Genomic DNA, 22,016 nt, shown 5'->3' with positions numbered 1-22,016 from the left:
TGGCTGTTTTTCTTTGTTGTGGGGGTTTATCCGATGCACTGTTGGACATTTAGCAGCATCCATGGCACCCATCCACTAGAAGCCCCAGCACCCCTGCCCTAACTGTGATAACCAAAAATGTCTCCAGTTCCTGACAAATGTCCCCTGGGGAGCAGAATCACTACTGTTATGATGGATTTTTTAATTATGTGGCTAGCCTTCCCTTTTTAATGGTTACAATGTTATTGTTACAGCTTACTGAAATAAGTTACATATAAATAATCTAAAACAAAATTATAAACACATTAGAAGAAAACATAAACTTTTTTAAAAGATGATAGTCTCACTGGGTCACCCAGGCCGGAGTGCAGTGGTACGATCTTGGCTCACTGCAGCCTCTGCCTCCCGGGTTCAAGTGATTCTTCTGTCTCAGCTTCCAGAGTAGCTGGGAATACAGGTGCCTGCCACCATGCCCGGTTAATTTATGTCTTTTTTTTTAGTTGAGTCAGGGTTTCACCATGTTGGCCACAGCTGGCCTCAAACCCCCGACCTCAAGAGACCTACTTGCCTCGGCCTTCCAAAGTGCTGGGATTACTGGTGCAAGCTACCACGCCCATCCGAATATATTTTTATAATCATAGAATAAGAGATAACTTTCTTCCCAAGACTTAAAACTCTGGAAATTACTTACATTTGAGTACGTAAAAGTCTCAAATTTCCCAAAAAGGGGAAAAACACAAATGAAGTCAGAAGAAACAAATAAGGAAAATAAATCACCCCATTTAATTAATGACAAAAGGTTAATTTCCCTTATTACAAAAAATGATTTTATAAATTAATAAGAAAAAGTCAACCCAGTGGGAAAAATTAAAGGACAATTCATATAAAAATGGCTTAAACATATGAAAAAGGCTTAACTTCTCTCACAATCAAATGCAAAATAAAAATGATCTTACCATCTTTCAAGTATAGTATCAAATATTTTTATCCTTGTCAATGTTGGAAAGGAAGAGGGGAAATGGCCCTTAGCTGGTGAGAGTGAAAATTAGTAAAAACACTTTTGGAGGTCTATTTAGCATTGTCTAACAAAATTTAAAATGAACCTACATGAGAGAGAGAAGAAATATGACAGACTCAAACACTGAAGCATGTAATGTCAGCAAGAATAATCCAAGACAATGTAGGCATCTACAAATCTGCTATCACTTCAAATCAATGTTCTGTAAGCACCCTGAATACTAACTGCATGAAGGTGAGAAGATACGGATTTTCTATTTAACTATGTCTTTCAACAAACAAAAACCCTACATAAGCCTTGATCAAGAATTTCACTTCTAGGTTACAGATAAACAAGTAAAAGTATTCAAAATGTGTGCAAGGATATTCACTGCTGCATTGTTTGTGCAGGGAAAAAAAACTCTAATCTAGGTATCCATCAACTGGGATTGGTTATACAAATGATATAGGCTGGGTGCAGTGGCTCATGCCTGTAATCCCAGCCCTTTGGGAGGCTGAGGTGGGCGGATCACCTGAGGTCAGGAGTTCAAGATCCTGGCCAACATGGTGAAGCCCATCTCTACTGAAAATACAAAAATTAGCTGGGTATGGTGGTACGCGCCTGCAGTCCAAACTACTCCGGAGGCTGAGGCAGGAGAACTGCTTGAACCCAGGAGGCAGAGGTTGCAGTGAGCTGAGATCATGCCACTGCACTCCAGCCTAAGCAACACAGCGAGACTGTCTAAAAAAAAAAGAGAGAGAAAGAGAGAGATGATGTAACCATCCAATACCATAAAGCTATTAAAAGTTAAGGCAGAAATGTGCATATATGGAAAGATCTTAAAAACACTCTTAATTGTGAAGGAAGCAAAATACACAAGTTACTATAGTTAAACAGAGTATTTTATAAACAAGTAAGTATACACACATACACACATTTTATGCATGGGTACTTACTCAAAAAAAATAATGCCAATAACAAGACCTAGTGTCTGGGAGGGAGGGAAACTCATTCTGGACTCCACTTTTTTTGGCAGCAGTTAAAAATTATTTTAAAACATGCAAAGACAATAATTTATAAAATAATTAATTGTAAGTGATCATATTCACCTGTAACAGCTTTGTTTTGCTAGAAAGATCACTCTCCCTCTCTTTTAGCATGGCTTCTACTCTCTTCAATTCATTTTCCTTTTCTTTCAACCTAGAATTTTTTACAAAGATCTACATTTACTGAAGTACATAAAAAATGTAAAACCAGATTCCATCATCACTCCTAAGAAAAAAGATGGCAGAAACAATACATACCAACACTTTTTCCCATACTGTATCAACTTAGACTTTTTAAAAAAAATATTTCTAGGATCATTCTACTCAGCCATACTTAACATTTCTTAAGCAGATGTGACTTAATCTAGGAAGAAACTCTAAAACAAAGACTAAGAACAAAACTATAGTTGACCAACTCGTTTCAAAAACTACCACTTAAAGAAAGGAGTTTTGCCCCCAGGAATCTTAGTCACAATTTATTGACCCTGGAAATTACAAAATATGTCTAACCTTTGTACTGACAAGATGCTATGTATATAATTTAATCTGTTTTTCCTTTACCCAATGCTGATGTAAATCTTACTCTATCTAGCTCAAGTGAATCTCAATTGCCCTAGTCATCCTAAGCAACAGACCTCTAGCATAACACCACCATCAAAAGGATCTGCTTAACTGTTTCCTCAGGATAGGAAATCGTATCTATTTTGGTATCCCCAAGGCCAGAAAGCCTAAGGATTCACTAAACTGAACACTATTTTTACCAAACTTGATCTAGAATTAATTTCAAGATGCTTATAAATCTATATGAAAAAAATGACAAAACAGCATACATGAAGAGTCAGATAAATGTATAAAAAGGGAAAAATTTAAATGCCTATTGCTAAGTAAAAGAAGCCAATATAAGGCTGAGCATGGTGGCTCATGACTGTAATCCCAACATTTTGGGAGGCCAAGGCTGGAGGATCACTCAAGCCCAGGAGATTGAGACCAGCCTGAAGAACACAGGAAGACCCTGTCTCTAAAAAATTAGCCATGCATGGTGGCATGTGCCTGCAGTCCCAGCTACTCCGAAGGCTGAGGTGAGTGGAACACTTGAGCCCAGGAGGTCCTAGCTGCAGTGAGCCAGGATGACACCCCTGCATTCCATGTACTCCAGCCTGGGCCACAGAGAAAGACTCTGTCTCAAAAAAAAAGAAAGAAGTTAATTTAGAAAAGCTATACACTGTACGATTTCAATTATGATATTCTGGAAAAGGCAAAACTCTGAAGACATTAAGATCACTGGTTGCGGGGGGGTGGCTCGAGGGTGTGGAGGAAGAGAGGAAGGGATGCATAGGTAGAACATAAGAGATTTTTAGGGCAGTAAAACTGTTTTGTATGATACCATAATGATGGATACATGTCATTATACATTTGTTAAAACCCACAGATGGTGATCCTGATGGAAACTATGAACTTCAGTTTTTAGTAACAATGATAACAATGTACTGCTATTGGTTCATCAGCTGTAACAAATGTACCATGCTAATCCAAGATGTTAATAGTAGGGGGAATTGGGAAGAGTATATGAAAACTGTATTTCTCTCTCATTTTTTCCTATAAATATAAAAACTGCTCTACCACAAAAAATAAAGTATATTAATTTAAAAAAGAAAATGGCAAAAAAAAATGTAAGGCAGAATATATCTAAAATTACCTACTTTAATGATCTACATCTCTCTACTATAAATAGGCCAGAAATGTGGCCCTAAACTTTCCAAGCAAATGAGAGATAAGCACCTTGACAGTTATACAATGCCCAAAAGACAAAGAATAATTGTACAAATGAGCAATCTTGGTTCCAAGAATGGAATAATCTCGTTTGTTTTCAGAAAGATAAAGGCCTAATAAATATCCTCAACATCCTCTTGCCAGGCACGTTGGTGCACACCTATAATCCCAGCACTTTGGGAGGCTGATGTAGGCAGATCAAAAGGTCAGGATTTGAGGTCAGCCTGACCAACAAGGTGAAACCCAATCTCTACTAAAAACACAAAAAAATTATCTGGACGTGGTGGTGCACACCTACAATCCCAGCTACTCAGGAGGCTGAGGCAGGAGAATCACTTGAACCCAAAAGGCGGAGAATGCAGTGAGCTGAGATCGCGCCACTGTGCTCCAGCCTGGGCAACAGAGCAAGACTCAGTCTGAAGAAAAAATGGGGGGGGGGGGGTGGCGCAGAGGGAATGGGCACTTCTTTAAAACAAATACCAATAAAGACTAATGGTATCACCAAGAAAAATTCGTTAAAAGCAATTTTAAAGTAGGCCAAAAAGATCAGGTCCAGATACCCTTTCTCACCAATGTAACCTGCTATAGCTTAAGACAACAGACTCTCTAGAATCAAACATTTCCTAAGATGAGTATCTACAAAAACGGACACCTCCTATGCTGATTAGATTCAGTATTTTTCCTATACAGCACAGGATAATTAACATGACAAGTTCTATTTTCCCTATAAATAATTTAAAATTATAGAAAAGTTTAAAATTCATTGCATCAAGATTATGGCTAAGATTATCCTCTGGTTAATTCGGAAATGTTACTAACACTTTCAAATACTAGTTTTCATTTGAAGTAAGTTTAATCTCTATAATAATTGCATACTTTGTTTTTTAAAAAAAAAACTTAAAACCAGTCCACATTTACAGAAAGAATAATTGAAAAAAATGGGTTTGATGCATTTGGAAAGAATAAAGTCTCCAGATATCTGAAAGCTTTAAAGAGCCTTTATTTTACCCAACAGAGACTTAGCCTATTTGCGTCTGGATTATAATTTCCACTTAACAATAAAGTTAATGATATACAGGAAACTCATCATCATATTCAAGCACATTCTGGAAAATAATGAGATGTTTGTTTCCCTTCAAAGTGCTGGCTTAAAGCATACTTACACAATCTCAAGTTCTTCAAATTGTGATGCAGAACAGGCCTGAGAAACAGAATCACATTTTTAATGCTAACATTTAATAAGAAAAATAAAAACTGGTGCTACAACATATAAATAAGAATCACCCACCAATAAAAACAAAAACCTTCTCTCTCTCTCTCTCTCTCTCTCTCTCTCTCTCTCTCTCTCTTTCTCTCTCTCCCCCCTCCCTCTCCCCCGCCTTCCTTTGTTCCATATCAGTCTTTCTCCTCTAGGACTTTTTTTCCTCTCTCTCTTAGAAGTTCTTTTGGAGGTTTATCTTTCTAGTTCTCTATTAATCAATTTATTTTTTGTAATTTCTTAATATTTGGCCAAAAAAAAATATATTATATGCAGTAAATACAAGATTGGGCCATTTATAAAGCAAGGACAGAATCAGTTTTATTAAACAATTTTTAATACTTATTTCTTAAAACATTTAAGACTAATACTTTATTTTTTTAATATGGAACTCATCACAAATTTGCGTGTCATCCTTGCACAGGGGCCATGCTTATCTCTGTATCGTTCCAATTTTAGTTTATGTGCTGCCAAAGCGAGCACAAAGACTGATACTTTAAACAGATGGTTAAGGATGAGCTAAAAGTCTATTTGAAAAGGTAAAGATAAGGAAATCCTTCAGGCTCAGGTTGACAAATTAAGCTGTTAAGTGACTTATCAGAAATAAAAGTTAACTTATTTAAACAACAACAAAACTATGACAACATAATTTTTCTGGCAAAGAAACTCAGATCCTATTTACATCTTTACTTTCTTATACATTAAACAAAGGTGTCTCATTCCTTATGTAATATGCTGGTAATCTGTTTATACTATACCTCTTTCAAATTATGTTGTGCTACTTCCTGAATATGCGCTTTTAAAGATTCATTTTCTTCCTGAAGATCCTTAAAAAGAATAGGTGTAAATTAAGTTGATAGTCAAATATAAAAAAATCGATTTTTTTATTGTTTTTAACTTCTCACCTGTAACCACTTCCCTGTATTGGCTAGGTCTTTCTCTTTCTCTTCTAAAATAGCCTTCATGGTATTCATCTGTTCCTCTTTTCCTTTTAATCTGATAATAAATTAATCAGAACTCTAAATGAAAATGTTACATGACTATAAAAAGCACAAATTTTAGACATTGAAAAAAGTATATTTTGGGTAGTACTCACAATCCAAACTGATTAAAATAAACTAAAACTTATCAAATATAAAGGCATACAAGGCTGGGTGCGGTGGCTCACACCTGTAATCTCAGCACTTTGGGATGCTGAGGTGGGCAGATCACGAGGTCAGGAGATTGAGACCATCCTAGCTAACACAGTGAAACCCCATCTCTACTAAAAATACAAAACATAGCCGGGCGTGGTGGCATGCACCTGTAGTCTCAGCTACTCGGGAGGCTGAGGCAGGAGAATCACTTGAACCCAGGAGATGGAGGTTGCAGTGAGCCGAGATTACACCACTGCACTCCAGCCTGGGTGACAAAGCGAGACTCTGTCTCCAAAAAAAAAAAGGAATATAAGATTTTGGAGACAATAAAATTAGAGATACAGGATGATTAAGGAAAACCATTCCATCACTGAATACCCAGATAAGTTAGTTTAGCTGTAACTCTACCTTATATCACCTTGTTTAAATCAATATAAATAAATTTGGAAAACTTACTACAATTGATCTGGATGTGAAATAGATACCAATTTCATATGGCTATTAAAATAGGCAAAGAGCAACATCTCAATTTACAGTTATATTCAAATTATAAATCATGAAAAGTAAGACTTCCTACCTCCTTCCCTCAAAAGAAATGTACAAGTTAAAGCCAAATGAGAAACTCAGGACCCTAAGGACTTTTGAGGTATTTTTGAATTTTGATATTTGTGAATTTTCTAAAACACTACTTGAAATCAAGAAGCTATAATTATCATTATACTTCTATTTAACTCATGAAAACGAAATAGTAAAAGGAAATGAGATAAATGTTACTTACAAGTTCTGAAGCTCCTGAACTTGGGAAGTGATAGATAACTGAAATACAAAACACAGAAATCAATTCATAATCCTTTCAATTTAACTTTCTAAGCTTTGTAAGTCTTTATAGAATGTGTACACTTCAAATTACAAAGAAACTAGCTAAACTGTTCACAACAAAATAAGATGTGTTTTGAGTTCACCTCCTCCTAAACTCCAATAACAATAAAAGTAACAAACTAAAAATAATAAGGGGGAGGGACAAGGAAAATAGTTATGAATAATAAGTCTAACTAATGTGACACTCTTTTCTAGGCTAGTCAAGTGAAGCAGTGGGAGTGGAGAAGGAACAAAGGTATCTGTAACTGGCTGTGATCGATTAGTTGTAAACACCACTGCACTCAGACCAGCCATGATGCTTCTACAGTCATGAAAATTAGAATATTCACTCTCCACATACCTCCCTAACATATCAGAGCTCTTCTCCATCCCAGTTTTCAAGGCCAACTACTCAACAGTCCTCTATGTTCTTTTTAAATTTTTTCTTAATCATACACAGTCTGATAAAACCTTTTATATTCCAATCTCTTCTCACAGCCCTTCAGATTATTGGCTTAGATGTCAGTTTCTCAGAAGAAGACTTTCCTGACTCTCAATCTATATCAGAAAAGTATGATCTTTTCATCCTACCTGTTTCACTCAACAGATTATCTCCAATCACTAGCTAATGATCCACCAATCACAAGCACAGTGCTTCGACAAGTATTGCTTTGACAATAAATATTGCTGAATAAATCTGAGATGAATCAATCATCTCTTCAATGAAATCTCACCATTTTTTCAATGCAAGTTTATCAAATTAAAATCAGCAAAACTCATCAATTTCCAGTAATCACATGTATGTCTGAAATCCCAATGAAACTTCGTTCTAATACAGAGGTTGAGCAAAGTATATTCAAGTAACATTTTGGTCCATGCAGTTGTTTTTCAAAGGAGGAGGATTTAAAAAAATTGCCAAAGTGTTTTGTGTTTCATTTTTAGTTGACAAACTAAAATGAAACATTAACACAAAAAATGTTCTAGAAAATAACGATTAACAGTTAAAATTTTTAAGATATCTAGATTAAAATATCAAGAATACTTTCTCAAATCAGGCAAAAAATAAAATCAAAAGCACATCACCCAATATGCTTACAGCATACTACTAAAAGATTTTTCTGAGCAACAAGAAAAAAAAACCAAATAGCTCATAAATAACACATAACTAATAAATCTGTCATGCTATGGCTCTGGGATTTTTACCTGTTGAGCCTTTTCAAGCTGGACATTTCCTATTTCTTCTTTTAGAGCCTTTATTTCCTGTGTCAAATCCTTGACAATGACAAAACAGACAAGATTGGACAATGGAAACACAGAAATTGACATAAAATGCAATACACAGACAAACACATGAAATTAAATGATATTAACTAAAGTTGATAAACAAAATATAAAACACAGTTCTCTGTCTCCCAATACCTGAACAGTTTTCTCCTTGTTCGCAACTTTGAGAAGTTCTGCTTCCAGAAGCTCTTCTACAGACTTGATCTTTCCATCTTTCTCGTGAATCCTTAAATAAATGCAGTATAATTTGATTAGAAATCACCAAGATCCACCAAGATATAAAAATACCACCAAATAATGAAATGGCTCTCCAAATCAACCCTTTCCCCATTTTAAATAAAATAGTAACATATCTTTGTAGACAGTTCGGGCTGAAATTAAAGCTCCTCCTAACAGAGAGCTGAAGCCTATATGCACAAGAAGTCAGTTAAGTCAAAAGTACATCAGAAATATGAGATTTGGACCCTGAGAAACACAGGAGAGAATCAAGTTCCATTCAACTATATTGACTCCCAATTTCTGGATATAGATCTTTTTTAATTATATGAATTTGGGAAAGCACAGCTAAGTTCTCATATTCCATTAAGAAAAATTCTAGAGTGAAAGTTAAACATACATCAGCTATCCCAATTGCACAATAAAACTAGATTTCTGAGCACAAAAAAAGATGGAGCAAAAAAAAAAAAAAGGTCAGTTAATAATAATGTTATCACTTACACTTTCTTAAGTTCTTCAACTAGAGATGCAAAAGAAACCTAGAAATAGGAAAGTATCCTACTTAGTAGTTTGCTCAAAATAGAAATGGGTCAGAAATAGAAATGTACATTATCCTTAAAGTTTTGACTACAATAAAAATCCAAATAGGAAAAGCAAGCCCAGGCATTTTTTCAAGACTTTTTAAATGTCATATTAATGACAATAAATAGCATTTTGAAAATAAGCAATTTTAAGGCCACTTATAAATATGCCAAAAGAAAAAAATCATTAGGTAAATGTTAAGATTATTTAATCAACAGTTCCAACCATAGAAAAAATACAACTGGGAAACTGCCTAATTTCAGCCAGCCTCTTTTACTAGAGTCTTACTTTACATTTGTATACTTAGAACTTTTTTATCACTCTACTAAGAGGCAACAGCATCCTATCTGAAGTATTCATTACAGTATCTGGCATACAATCAGTATTAAACTGCAGCCTCTATTACCGATTATCATTCATAAATTAAAACTACAATTAATGAATTCCAACCTGGAAAAAAGAAACAACAGACTTGTTTTTATGCAAGTTTGCCCACTATTTAAAAGAGAGCAGCCTGGGCACAGTGGCTCATGCCTATAATCCCAGAGCTTTAGGAAGCTAAGTGGGGAAGATTGCTTGATGCCAGAAGTTTGTGTGAGTCTGGACAACATAGCGAGTCCCTATCACTACAAAAATTAAGAGAAAAATTAGCTCGGCATTGTGGCATGAGCCTATAGTCCTGTCTACTTAGGAGACTGAAAAAGGAGTATCATTTGAGCCCAGGAGTTCAAGGTTAAGCTGAGTTATGATTATACCACTGCACTCTGGCCTGGGCAAAAGAGCAAGACCCCACCTCTTTTAATTAAAAAAAAAAAAAAAAAAAATGAGAGAAAGAATAGTTGTAAAAATTTACTACATACATTACCTGATCATTTTGCTTAGCTTTTAAGTCTTGAACTTCTTTCGTCAGAGATGAATTTTCTGTTCTTATTGCCTTTTTCAAAGACACATAAGCAAAACATGCTTTTATTTTCTGAAAAAATACAGGTAGCTTCAAAATACATTTAAGCTGCTTCTTTTCCTCTCTGGAAGACCTAAAACTTTCATTTTTCTGTGTGTATAATTCTATAACTTCTATAGCTATCCAAATGGATTTTTAATTTAATTACACCCAGATATATTTCTACTCATATCTGAACCCCAAAAATACATAGTATACCTCTTGTTAATTAAGCTACTCCTCTCCCCTAAATTCAAATACATTTTTTACCTTACTTCTTCCTGCAATTCCTTCCCAATCAAATTAGTTAAAGCTAATGACAAACATAAATTAGAATGGCAATCTCTTCTCTGGCCTCTAATACCATTTCATGAATAAGTCTGCTGGTTATTCAGTTATCATTTGGACATGGGTGCAAGAGGGGAAACTGATAAACTGTAACAATAGTATCTACCTCATTAAGGCAGTGAATGTTACAATCAACCATGTATTTTTAACTTCTAAAATAAACTGTTAATAAAAAAAGCACTATATAAATTTAGAAAATGTAATATTTACTATTAAGTTTAAGATCTATGGAAAAAACCTTAAACGAATTACAGTGAAATCCCTCTAAGTCACTAAATAATCACAGGGAAAATAAAACTACAAAATGCTTTACATTCAGCTCCTCTTCTTTAGTTGCCACCTGAATAAGTCCAGTTTCAAGTAATTCCTCTACAGTCTTTAACTTCTCGTCTTTTTCTTGAATGCTGAAATTATAAGTTTATAACACATGTATTAACTATTTTTTAAGGTTAATCATATTATTTTTAAACATTTTACACGGATCAACTCCTTTGTCCATCATTTCTTACAATCTTTTAATTCTAGAAAGATTTCTAAGGATCCTTGATCATGGTCTGAGGATACTGCCTCTTTAAAAGTAAAATATATTCAAGTAATTAACGCTTACATGCTAGCCTAAACAAGTAAAATTACTGCCACACATTAAACCCACAAACAGTAATAAAATCCCAAATCAACAGCATTACACATTTTGTTACATTACAAAATGTAAAGAGAATTTTAAGAATCTAGATTAATGTAGTTAATTTCACAGAAGTGACTCATCAAAATATAAAAAGAAAACTAAACTCACCATTTTTCCATTTGTTCCACAACATCTTTATTAGGCTAAAATAAAAATCACAAAAAAAGTTTAACTTTACTAAATATGTATGGAATAAAACCAGATGAGAAATAGAATTGTGAAAATTGTTTAGGGTTATTAAATAGATACAAAATTAAGGACAATAACTTTTATTTGAAGACTTGATAATTACTGAATTCAGAAAACACCAACAGAAGAGATACACCTACACAAGAGACACAGAAAAAGTAGTACTATAAAATGGCTGGCAAAATGAATTAGTATCTTATGAAAAAAATCTTAATCACTAGAAGAGATAACCTTAACTTAAGGATAAGATAATTTGCCTCACTTCCTTTACATTAATTCAATTCTTCAAATATAAAGAGCCCAGACTCTAAGACCTTGTGAAAGAAGTGGGGGCAGGTAGAGGGGGGAGGCTCTTTTAATTGATTTTTTTTTCCCCCATACTAAGGTATAACATTTATATAAGCAAGTGTGTAAATCCTGTTTACAGCTCAGTGAATTTTGGTAGATAGATATTATGCATATACCAACCAGATCAAGATATAAAGTATTTTAAAACCAACTGTAAACTGCAAAAGCAACAGGAATACATTCTCTTTATAAAGCATACATGACATGTAAGATGAGTTCCATTTGAACTTTCTCCTGGCATCCCCCCAGTACACACACAAGTCCTCACTGTTAAAATTTATCTTATGTACAAAGTGGAAATTTCTCCCTCAGTATTCCCATATCTTCAGACAGCCAAGCAGCCTGACCAAAGAGATTTAGGGTCTTTCTCCTAGAACATTCTCTTCTGTGTACCCCTTTCCCAATTTTGCTAGTTTCTTCTTTCCCCAATCTTTGTTTTCTGTTGTTTTTCTCAATGTTATCACAATCATTTTTCACAAATAATATTAATTTTCCATTGCCATATCCAAGTCCTAAAAGTCCACTCCTTAAATATATATGAAATTAAACCCTTCTCTTTAATCCTAAATTTAGGCCCTCAGCTTGCTCATCTCAAATATCATAATACCCTAATTCTTCTCCCAGCTTCCAGTTCATAAGGACTGTTTTGTAGGGGGCATAGGAAAAACTTCCCAAAAGGAGAAAATAATCCAAACATCAGAAGGGAAAGAGGAGTTCTCAAAAATACATTAAATCAGATTTATACTGTGAAAAACAGATAACGCACTAAGCTTTTAAATCATTCATAAGATGGTTTTTGTCATCTTTGTTTACAATGAATGCCATCTCACAAAAATATATAACACTATTTAATACTAAGTTACCTGCACCTTAACCATTCACTATATTGTACCTTTACTCAGTCCTACCTACCAGAGTATTCTTTCTAAAATGTTAGAGTAAATGCTCATTTATCCTTGCAACACCCTTTAGTGGCTCACAACATGCTACATCAGATTCATGGTCCCCACAGAGCATGCAAAGTCCTTCATAATTAGGTCTTAGCAAATCTTTCTCTATTCCTTACATCCTTCCTGTATTTTGTACTTCTACAATATACCAATACTCTGAATATGCCAATCTTGCCACACTGTCACGTCTTTGAACATTGTATTCCCTCAGCCTGTACTGCCTCTTAGCTCTCTGGCAAATTCGTGCTTATTTTTCAAAATCAGGTTTAGTCGTTCCCTGTGTTAACTCTGCACCTCCTTCAAATATTAATAGAATGCATTATCTCGTCCTCTAAACCTGTACACAGACTTCAGAAATTTTATTCACCATAATTTTCTGTTTAACACATCTATCTCCATATTAAGAAGGCAAGAATCAAGTCTCATTCATCTGTGTAGCCTCAGCATATAGGTAACTACCTAGCATATACTCAACTAGTAAATAAGTATTTGATGAATTTAATCTCTTTAATGAAGTTACAGTTTAAAAAGTATTCTCAGTCTTCAGCTCATCAAATATTCAATTGCATAAAACTGACCCAGCTTAGTATGCATCTCCTCAAACGTTTTTACTTTACTTCATACTTTATTGATTTAATCCAGTCCTACTATTTCCTCCCTAGATGACTTCCAAAACTATACCATATACAATAATAAATTATTCTGCAATACAATATAACAACGCAGCAGGGCAAAAAGAAGAAAATTCCTATAGTTTTTCCTTAATCTTGACCACTGAATCTTAAAAATCTTCTGGAATAAGAATAAAAAGTCATGCCGCTCTTTCACTAAAAGTCATATGTGCTCTCCCCCAGCAAAAAAAAAAAAAAAGGTCTTATTCTCAGTAAATGAGGTATTAGTAAATGACTTATTTGCATTATCTGACCATGGGCAACCCTAAATCTAAATGCAGCTTTCTCTCCTTTAGAGTAGCAACAGATACCTTACCTGGTACCTGTTATCTTTCTGTTTCCTACACCTGAGGAAACAATAACTTGGCACCATTATTGGCTTCTGCCTTCATAAACTTAATCTTTTCCTCCAGAATAAAAATCCATGAGGTAAAAGGACCAAAATTTTTACATAACTTAACTGTTCAATCTCTCAACTGTCACTTGGAATTCTGACTGCAGGATAGAAAGGGGTTAAAGAAAAGCAGAAATGACAGAAATTAAGGTTATATCAATCTTTTCTCTTCTTTCACTAGCAACAAGAATAAAAACAACTAAAGAAGCCACAAAGATGATTCTTTGCCAAGATGAAAAAGTCACAACTATAACCAGAATATCAGTCATATGCTTTCTAGACTATTAATAAGAAGCTTTCAGAGTTAGAACAATCTAAGAATTACCCAATTGCAGATCTTAATACCACAAAATGAGTTTCTCCTCTTATCAAGTAATTATTTTAAATAAGTAAAAAACTGTGGCTATAAAATTTTATTCTGTGAATTGTTATTCTTCATAACAAAAGTACATCTCATACTAAAAGTTGTCATTTTAACAGAACATCTAAAAGTACACAGAAACCTTATAATAGAAGGCTGATTTAATAAGATAGCAATAGTATTAACTTTCATAAATATGATTGGGAATTTTACATAACATAATGGCATTACTCAAGGTATTATATTTTTTTTAATCATAAGGGAAAAGAAAAATTTAAGGCTGGTAGTTTTACTTTTATCTAATGAAGGAGAATACCATTTTTAGTAAAGAATAAAAAAGTTTTCTGTTTAAGTAACAGTCACCATCACCTGGTTACTACTAAAATACAAGAATTCTAGGACAGATTCAGAAGTTTCTAAGCATTTGTTTTACCTTCATGAAGTTAATTTTAGAAAGGTTAAAACTTTATATACTGAAATCGGCATTTCAAAAATCTCTGGTGACTAACACACAGAAACTGTACTCTGTTTTTCCAAGTAAGAAGTAACACACACACACACACACACACACACAAACACACACACACCTATTACATTTTATCTAATCTAACTAAGTCAAGTCACCAATGTTATATCTCACCACTGCTATTTAACAGTAAAAATTTTAAATGTTGCCAACTAAACTGTAACCAGAGACTACAAGATACATTTGTATTTCACAGATGGTAAATTGGGGAGGGGGGAAGGATAAAGGGGAAATCTTATAATTGATGAGATATCATATCTTTTGTAAGCTATACTGGAAAAGGAAGTAAGACAAGAATAAGCTTCAGCTGGGCATGGTGGCCCATGTCTGTAATGTCAGCACTTTGAGAGGCCAAGGCAGGCAGATCACTTAAGGCCAGGAGTCAAGACCAGCCTGGCTAACATGGCAAAATCCCTTCTTTCCTAAAAATACAAAAATTAGCCAGGCATAGTGGCATGCGCCTGTAGTCCCAGCTACTCAGGAGGCTGAGGCATGAGAATTTAAACTAAATATCATCCCTTCAGCATCTTCTCCTTTATTACCTTTAGTTTACAAGGATAAAACAAATACAAAGTAATAAAGACTATGCAATAATGCACTCAATATCATATGGGGAGATAGAATAAATGGATTATTTCTTGACAAGTTAACAAAATACTTCAAGAGGCACAGCTACTTACACCAGCTCAATATCTGCATAAATGTGAATTTTAAAATAAATGAAAGAAGAATGTATGCATTTGCTAAAGGAAGTGCTATCATTTATAATAACTTACATTTCATCTTCCAATAAAAATACAATCCAAAAACTTAATATTAGGAACAAATGCAAAACTTCTAATGTGTCATCAAGAGTTTCCAGAATATTGTTTTATCAATAAACTGTAATTGTAAGAGCTGTGTAGGAGAAGAATATTAAGGCAGGACTTAGGAATAAGCAGAGAACAGATACCACTAAGCTCTAACTTATGGAACCATGCTTATTCAAAGCTGGTACAGTTTTGATGCACTGCTATAAATATAAAATGAATAGTGATGGTAACAGGGGATGGAGATGAGATGAATAAAATAAATATTCTAAGGGGAAAGAATTGCGGTTTAGATACCTGCCGTAAACAAAGCACTGTATCGGCTAACCACGATACATAAGCTTCTCCTTTCAAATCTAACAACCTTATGGTGTAAGTATTAATATAATCCCCATGTGAAAGACTTGGAATGAGAGGTGTCAGAAAGGTTAAGCCATTTGATCAACATCACTCTGCTTTTAAGTGCTAGTATTAAGTTTCAACCTTTAAAGACACCATGCTGCCTAAAAGAAAAAGCTGAGGCCTCAGGTGTAAGGCAGGACATTTATTCTGAGAGTCAAATGTATCAAAATGGCTTAAATTATTTTTATGTATCCTAATATACTTTTTTGTTTTGCTGGAATGTGCTTTTGAGCAGATTGGCATTAGCTTCACCTCAGGGAGAAAAATTTTCCTTACTTTAGATACTGGATGAATAGAAAGGCAATTAACAGACATATCTAAGCTTAAACAAAATTTCTCAATTAGTGATTTGGTACCTAAATAAGAAGAACCAGATCCTGTTATGTATTAAGTATTTTACCTTGTAATTTAGTAAAAACCTTACCTGTTCAGAAACAAGGGTCTGTAGCTTCTGAACTTCTAATTTTAATGCTTTGTTTTGTTCATTTAGAATCTGGAAGAAATAATCTCAATTTACTGTTTTATTAAGAAAAAAGGCAATAAAGCAATCATTTGAATGAGTTTTTGAACAATTAAACCTTTATCGCTGCTTTCAGTATTCAAAGTGACAGGTCATTTATGTCAAACATTGACATAATTCAAATTTCATTGGACACAGAGATGCACCCTAGCACTTGGTTGGCCATGACCAGAAACTAGAACTACAGTAACAACGGAGACAAGAAAGACAGTCCTAAATAGAAACTATCAGCTGAGAAAAGGCTGGGGAGCAAAATAAATCTCTAAACTCTACTAAAAGAACAGATAATCTAGGGGAAAAGTCTATGATAAAATTCATGGTTTATATAAGTCCCCTAATCAGAAACATTTGTTTCAGAGTGACTTCACATAAAAAGTAGTACTTCTGGATTCACAAAATTGCAAATTACATAAAGTTGTTCTAAGAAACCTAAGTTTACATACAAGCTTACTCACACACCTTAAATTCTTCCATTTTGTTTGAAATTTCACATTGTAGTTGCTCTTCCAGCAATCTTATTTTATCATCTTTAACATAAACACTGTAAGAGTGAAAAAAATAAATTACTTCATACATTCAAAAAATCTACAAAAACATTGGGCACAACTATCAGTTGTAAGTACCAACATTTTCTGCAACAATTATACTTGAAGATAAATGTAAGAATGGTTACATGCACAATACTTCAGTCACCTTTTTTGTATCTTTTCCAATTCATGTGCTGCAGCAGCCTGTGTGTGGAATGAGAGGAAAATGATATCACTTCTCAGGAAATGCTCCAAACTATTTTTTTCACTAACCTTTACATATTAAAAAGCTATATTTCCATATACTTGAAGTTACAGCAATACCATACATTTCTGTAACATGTTTTGCTGTTCGATATTTTTTACTTCTCATTTTTATCCTAGTAAAAGGTATATATTCTTTTTTAATTAAACAGCAAGAGGCTCAAACAAACCAGCATATTAAGGTCATTTTAATTGACTCCTGTGATATCAAGTGATTAATTCATTGGATCAAACATTTATTTCAACATAAAAATAGTTAACATCAAACCATGCAGCCAAAGAAAAGAAACCATTATATTTTTTACGTACACAAATAAAACTGGAACTCACAATATCAATGAAAGTAAAAATAGACAAACTGAAATTCTGACGTCAATGCCCAAGAGCAATAAAGATCTACCTGCTCATTTGCCAGGGCCTGTAATTTCTGCACTTCAGCTTTTAGTAAGAAATTCATATTCTGTATATCCTAGAACAAGGAAAAATAGCATTTGAAACATTTAATACAATTGATTTTTAAAGTTTGTAAAGCATCTTTTCTATAAAAGAGTTAAACAAGTGTCTCAACTTAAAAATTTTTTCCTAAGAGAAACCTCCAATTCCTTTTAGCATATTCCTATCAAATTATTGTATATTATTATAAATTATAATTTTTCCTCAGCTAGAGATTTTTGTAGTTTAGAAAACAGTATTTCAAATGAACTCTAGACTATTTTCCATTCTTCATGTTATACTTACTGATTATGTGGATCAAGGAAATTTAAATTTCAGTTCTGTAAAATATTGCAGCCATTTATACAAATTATTATACCTTAAGTTCCTCTTCTTTACTTGTTAAATGATCACGTTCATTTGCTAGAGAATCTTCAGTCTGTTTTATCTGCTTATCCTTTTCTGCAATCCTTTAGAAGGAAAGACATTTGAACATTCAATAAACATTTAGAAGTCACAAATCAAAAGAATTTAAAGCCTTAAAGAGAATCATCCTTACTTCAGTAGTTCTCATATACCTTCCATTTCTATAGCCCCTTTCAGTTTACTATAAACTGTCATACATATTACTGTAACTCCTTAAAATACATACCCTTATTTTAAAACTCGAGATAAAGAGGTTAATTTGTTAAAGCTTAAGGCTAGCAATAAGTGGTCAATGTCTATGCAAAATTACACAGCACAAAAAAGCATGTAACAACTTTGTTTTGGGTATACTACCACAGAGCTGGTCACAGAAGAACTGTAACTAATTATTAAACAACAAAATTAATTTACTTCCACTACTTTCTAAACACAATTACCTCTTCCACATAATTGCTAAGACTCAAATTAAAGTCTCCCCAACTCTTTTTATAATAAATACATAAATAAAAGCAGAATACATAATGTTTAGGGACCAACTCACTAATGGGAAAAAGGAAAAAAAAAACAAAAAAGCAAAAGTTGCTCCAAATGTAGTTCAGAGTATTTTCTGAACAGGTCAGAAGTATAAAGTTAATTGTGTCATTCTAACAAGTATCATTTAGTGGTGACTACAAAATTAGAAGAGTGTCAAAAGGCAGGCTTACACTTTATGTAATTCTTCTGCTAGAACTGAAGCGGAGGTCTAAGAAAGAAAAACAGTGTCAACATAAAAGTATTTAAGAAAAAGCTTTAAAGCTATACAATAATCATAACAGGGCTTTAAATTTTAAGAGAAACTAATGTATATAAATTGTTAAGAAAGTATTGGCCCATGGTAAGTGTTCAATAGGGTAACTATCATTCTGAAAGCAAGTTTAATCACCAACAGCCAGTAGTTGGGAATTACATATCACAAGACATTTAGAATAAAACAAGTTGACAGGCCTGGAAACTAAATAACTGACAAGTAACAAATGCGTAGAAAAAAACAGACAAAGGCCATTTGTCATCCTGTGTTTCTCCTCCTTGGTAACAACTTTTAATAATAAAATTATCCATTTCGTGACTAAAACAAAGTAGTTTGGCAATACCCATGCTCATCTTTACTATTTAAAAGGTACTTTACAGCATTCTCTATTTAACTCCTGATACACTTTTTTAGACCTACTTCTCAGCTAATAACTAAAGATCACAATCCAATTTGAGTTGATAATCCACATAAACATACACATCCACACCAGTACCCTTTCCTGCATTAATTCTTTCAAATTAATTTTAAACTAGGATTTCTACAAATAAAGCAATTAGAAAAAATACGTTTACATGGTTCAAAGCTTTGAGAGTTTGAACTTCTCTGAACCTTAAAAACAAAATTTTAATATTAAAACCACTTTTTATACAGAAATGTCAGACTTCTAAGCTAATACCTTTTACTACAAATAAGTCTTAGAATTTTCAAGTTGAAAAACTGAAGCTTAAAATTCATGGTACTTAACTTCTTTTTACTTGATTTTCTTTATATTATTTATAAAGACATGTATGTCACGTCAAAGAGTAACAGGTCTTACACCATCACCTGCAAACTTTGGAAGGTTGAATCACTAACTAAACTGAGGTACAATATTTTCAATGAATCCTTTTCCAAATATAATCTGTGAACTATGGTTACCATACTGTTCCCTCTGCTGATATATGAGGATTTTCCAGAGCTGGCTGATATTTAATGAACATCTGTAATACACAAGCCACTATTCTAGATAGCATGTGGCCAATTCTTTCCTTGTTTTGTGATAGAACTGGGAATTTTTGTGTGTAATAAAAGCTCTCTAACCTTCCCCTCATCCAATTAGTTGGCTATGGATTTCTTTCTTAAGTGTTTTCCCTTAGCACCATACACAATTAGCAAGTGTTTAGCACTTTGGATCATCATTTGTTGATTAATTGACAAGTCTTCCAGCTATTAATCCAGTAATTGGCACTCAACAGGCAATCAGATGAGTGTTTAAATGGCTGGACATCATTAATCATAAGCAATAAGAAAGCATCATTACCTGGGCTGCTATCTGGGAATGGAATTGCTGAATTTGAGCTTTCAAAGCCTCATTCTGCTCCATAATATCCTTTTATAAATAGCAACCAAAAAGAGAAAAAGCATGCTAATAAATACCCCCATGTACATGAATACAATGTATTATAGGTACATGTTTATCTTTAAAAAAAGGCATTCTTAGATTCCAAAAGGCATTATTTTAAACAATAATTAGACATTTGAAGTTAGCTTATAAAACAGAAGTTAAGGACATGTTTGTGCTATTCCTAATCTAATACAAGGAGCCTAAGACTATGGGTGAGCACATCTTCAAACACACCATATGTAACAATGGCTCAAGGACAAAGTTAAAATTATTCATCATTTCAGAATTAAGATAAGGTAGACCTTTCTCTTCTAGACACACAGACCTAATAACTGACCACCTGTATTTTTTTTAAAGAAGGAAAAATACCTGAACTTGCATTTGTAGAGACTCTTCTTTGTTCACCCTTTTCTGCTCTGATTCCATTAACTGCATTAGTCTTTGCTCCAACTGTTGTTTTGATACCAAGGTATCTGTAAGCTTACTATGCAGACTCTGTACTTCACTTTCTTTGGCCACAAATTTACTCTGTAAATCTGAAATAAAACACTACATTTTAGAGGTCTCTTTCTTTGCCTACTGGTACTAATCTTAATGCAGGCATTCTCTCCTCTAGAAACCCATCTTTGAATCTCTCCTGCTTCTGCTCTTGCATGCTCCTATAGCAACCTATACTTGCGTCTCATGGGAGAAGGGGAGTTAATAGAGAAATAAATATTACACATAACACGTACTCCATTATCCCCACATAGATCCATAAAATTAAGAATAAATGACTAGTGAAAGTTACTATTTTTTTCTCTTCAAAATAAGAAGTGAGTCTTTTCTTAGGCACAAAAAGTAAAATGAAGAATTAACCAAAGAACCAAAGGAATAACTACAGAAAAGAAACACACACAGCTAGGATTCCCTTACCCTAACATGTGCTGTAATTTTGCCTGCAACATAAATGCTTCAGGCAAAGCTAGTACGTTACTTAACTTTAAACCACTAACAAATGTCAAAGAAAGAAAGATATTCTGAAACTATAAAAGCTATTTTTATTGAGCTATAACCAAAATGCCAAATTATACTTTCTTCACAGATGGAGGAGAGAGGAAATTTTACCCAAAATTATATACAAAGTTTACATGAATACCTCTTCACCTTACCTTGCTGTGCTGCTTCATGTTCTGCTGTTCTCTTCCTGATGTAGCTCTGAACTTCTTCCCACCTTCTCTCAGCTTCTTGTAGTTGAACCTTGGTATTTTAAAAGGTAGAAAGGATAAATCAGCAGAAACACAGAATTTCTACTTTAAAAAAAGGGGGGGGAAGCATCCTCTACCTTTACTGTTGTATCATAAAACTGCTTATTGTAACTAGTCTCCTACATTGTCATAAGATAGGCAGATATACACAGTCTGAAAGGCACTTATTTATCAGCCATAGCCATTCTATCCTTCAACATTACAGGGTTTACAGTTTGGAGATTATTTCAGAGACTCAATATTTGTGCTGAGTTTGGATCAAGATAGTTATTACTATATACATATCTGATCCACTTAGCAATAGCCTGTTTCCCATTAATCTTCCTTCAGCTGATAAGCTTCCAAAGGACAGGATGGTGTCTTTATTACTAAATCTGAGTAGCTAAAATTCATATGTTGAGTTATTTTTATAACACAACACTCTAATCAAGACTATAATCCTTAATTATTTATCCATATCCAGAGAGAGCAGACTTCCATATCTATGCCAGTAGTAAACCCACCAGCCAAGATCAGTATTAAATAAAAGAAAGGATACTTATACCAACCTCCCACAAGACCCAAGAAAAGAAAAACAAAGATTATTCACACTATTTTCCACTTATTAATTACTCTTGAAGCCTTTTTAACTCCTACTCTGGAACCAGTACCAAAGTACAACTGTATCAATGACCTAG

At 33.8% G+C, this 22,016-nt stretch overlaps 1 protein-coding gene and 1 non-coding gene across 51 annotated transcripts in view; both read right to left on the bottom strand.

Moving 5' to 3' along the window:
• KTN1 (kinectin 1) overlaps positions 1 to 22,016 on the bottom strand; it is a 113,021-nt gene that overhangs the window by 26,718 nt on the left and 64,287 nt on the right. For 22 of the 50 annotated variants that reach the window (XM_078335000.1, XM_078335001.1, XM_078334998.1 and 19 more), the window contains 20 exons: positions 21,244 to 21,331; positions 20,462 to 20,628; positions 20,009 to 20,077; positions 18,623 to 18,660; positions 17,872 to 17,962; positions 17,461 to 17,529; positions 16,963 to 17,000; positions 16,729 to 16,810; positions 16,174 to 16,242; positions 11,208 to 11,242; positions 10,728 to 10,818; positions 9,992 to 10,060; positions 9,046 to 9,083; positions 8,464 to 8,554; positions 8,248 to 8,316; positions 6,965 to 7,002; positions 5,956 to 6,046; positions 5,809 to 5,877; positions 4,956 to 4,993; positions 2,086 to 2,176 (listed from right to left, as the gene is read on the bottom strand). In XM_078335000.1, the coding sequence (XP_078191126.1) occupies positions 2,086 to 2,176; positions 4,956 to 4,993; positions 5,809 to 5,877; positions 5,956 to 6,046; positions 6,965 to 7,002; positions 8,248 to 8,316; positions 8,464 to 8,554; positions 9,046 to 9,083; positions 9,992 to 10,060; positions 10,728 to 10,818; positions 11,208 to 11,242; positions 16,174 to 16,242; positions 16,729 to 16,810; positions 16,963 to 17,000; positions 17,461 to 17,529; positions 17,872 to 17,962; positions 18,623 to 18,660; positions 20,009 to 20,077; positions 20,462 to 20,628; positions 21,244 to 21,331 (1,431 nt within the window). The remainder of the gene's footprint in view (positions 1 to 2,085; positions 2,177 to 4,955; positions 4,994 to 5,808; positions 5,878 to 5,955; positions 6,047 to 6,964; positions 7,003 to 8,247; positions 8,317 to 8,463; positions 8,555 to 9,045; positions 9,084 to 9,991; positions 10,061 to 10,727; positions 10,819 to 11,207; positions 11,243 to 16,173; positions 16,243 to 16,728; positions 16,811 to 16,962; positions 17,001 to 17,460; positions 17,530 to 17,871; positions 17,963 to 18,622; positions 18,661 to 20,008; positions 20,078 to 20,461; positions 20,629 to 21,243; positions 21,332 to 22,016) is intronic. The other 28 variants (XM_078335005.1, XM_078335017.1, XM_078335018.1 and 25 more) reach the window with 3 other exon arrangements.
• On the bottom strand, positions 5,430 to 5,533 carry LOC118145264 (U6 spliceosomal RNA). Its single transcript, XR_004730392.2, has one exon. It is a non-coding gene; the product is annotated as a U6 spliceosomal RNA (small nuclear RNA).

Source organism: Callithrix jacchus, chromosome 8 (genome assembly GCF_049354715.1).
Source record: "Callithrix jacchus isolate 240 chromosome 8, calJac240_pri, whole genome shotgun sequence".
Classification (NCBI taxonomy): domain Eukaryota; kingdom Metazoa; phylum Chordata; class Mammalia; order Primates; family Cebidae; genus Callithrix; species Callithrix jacchus.
This window is presented reverse-complemented; position numbering and strand designations above follow the sequence as displayed.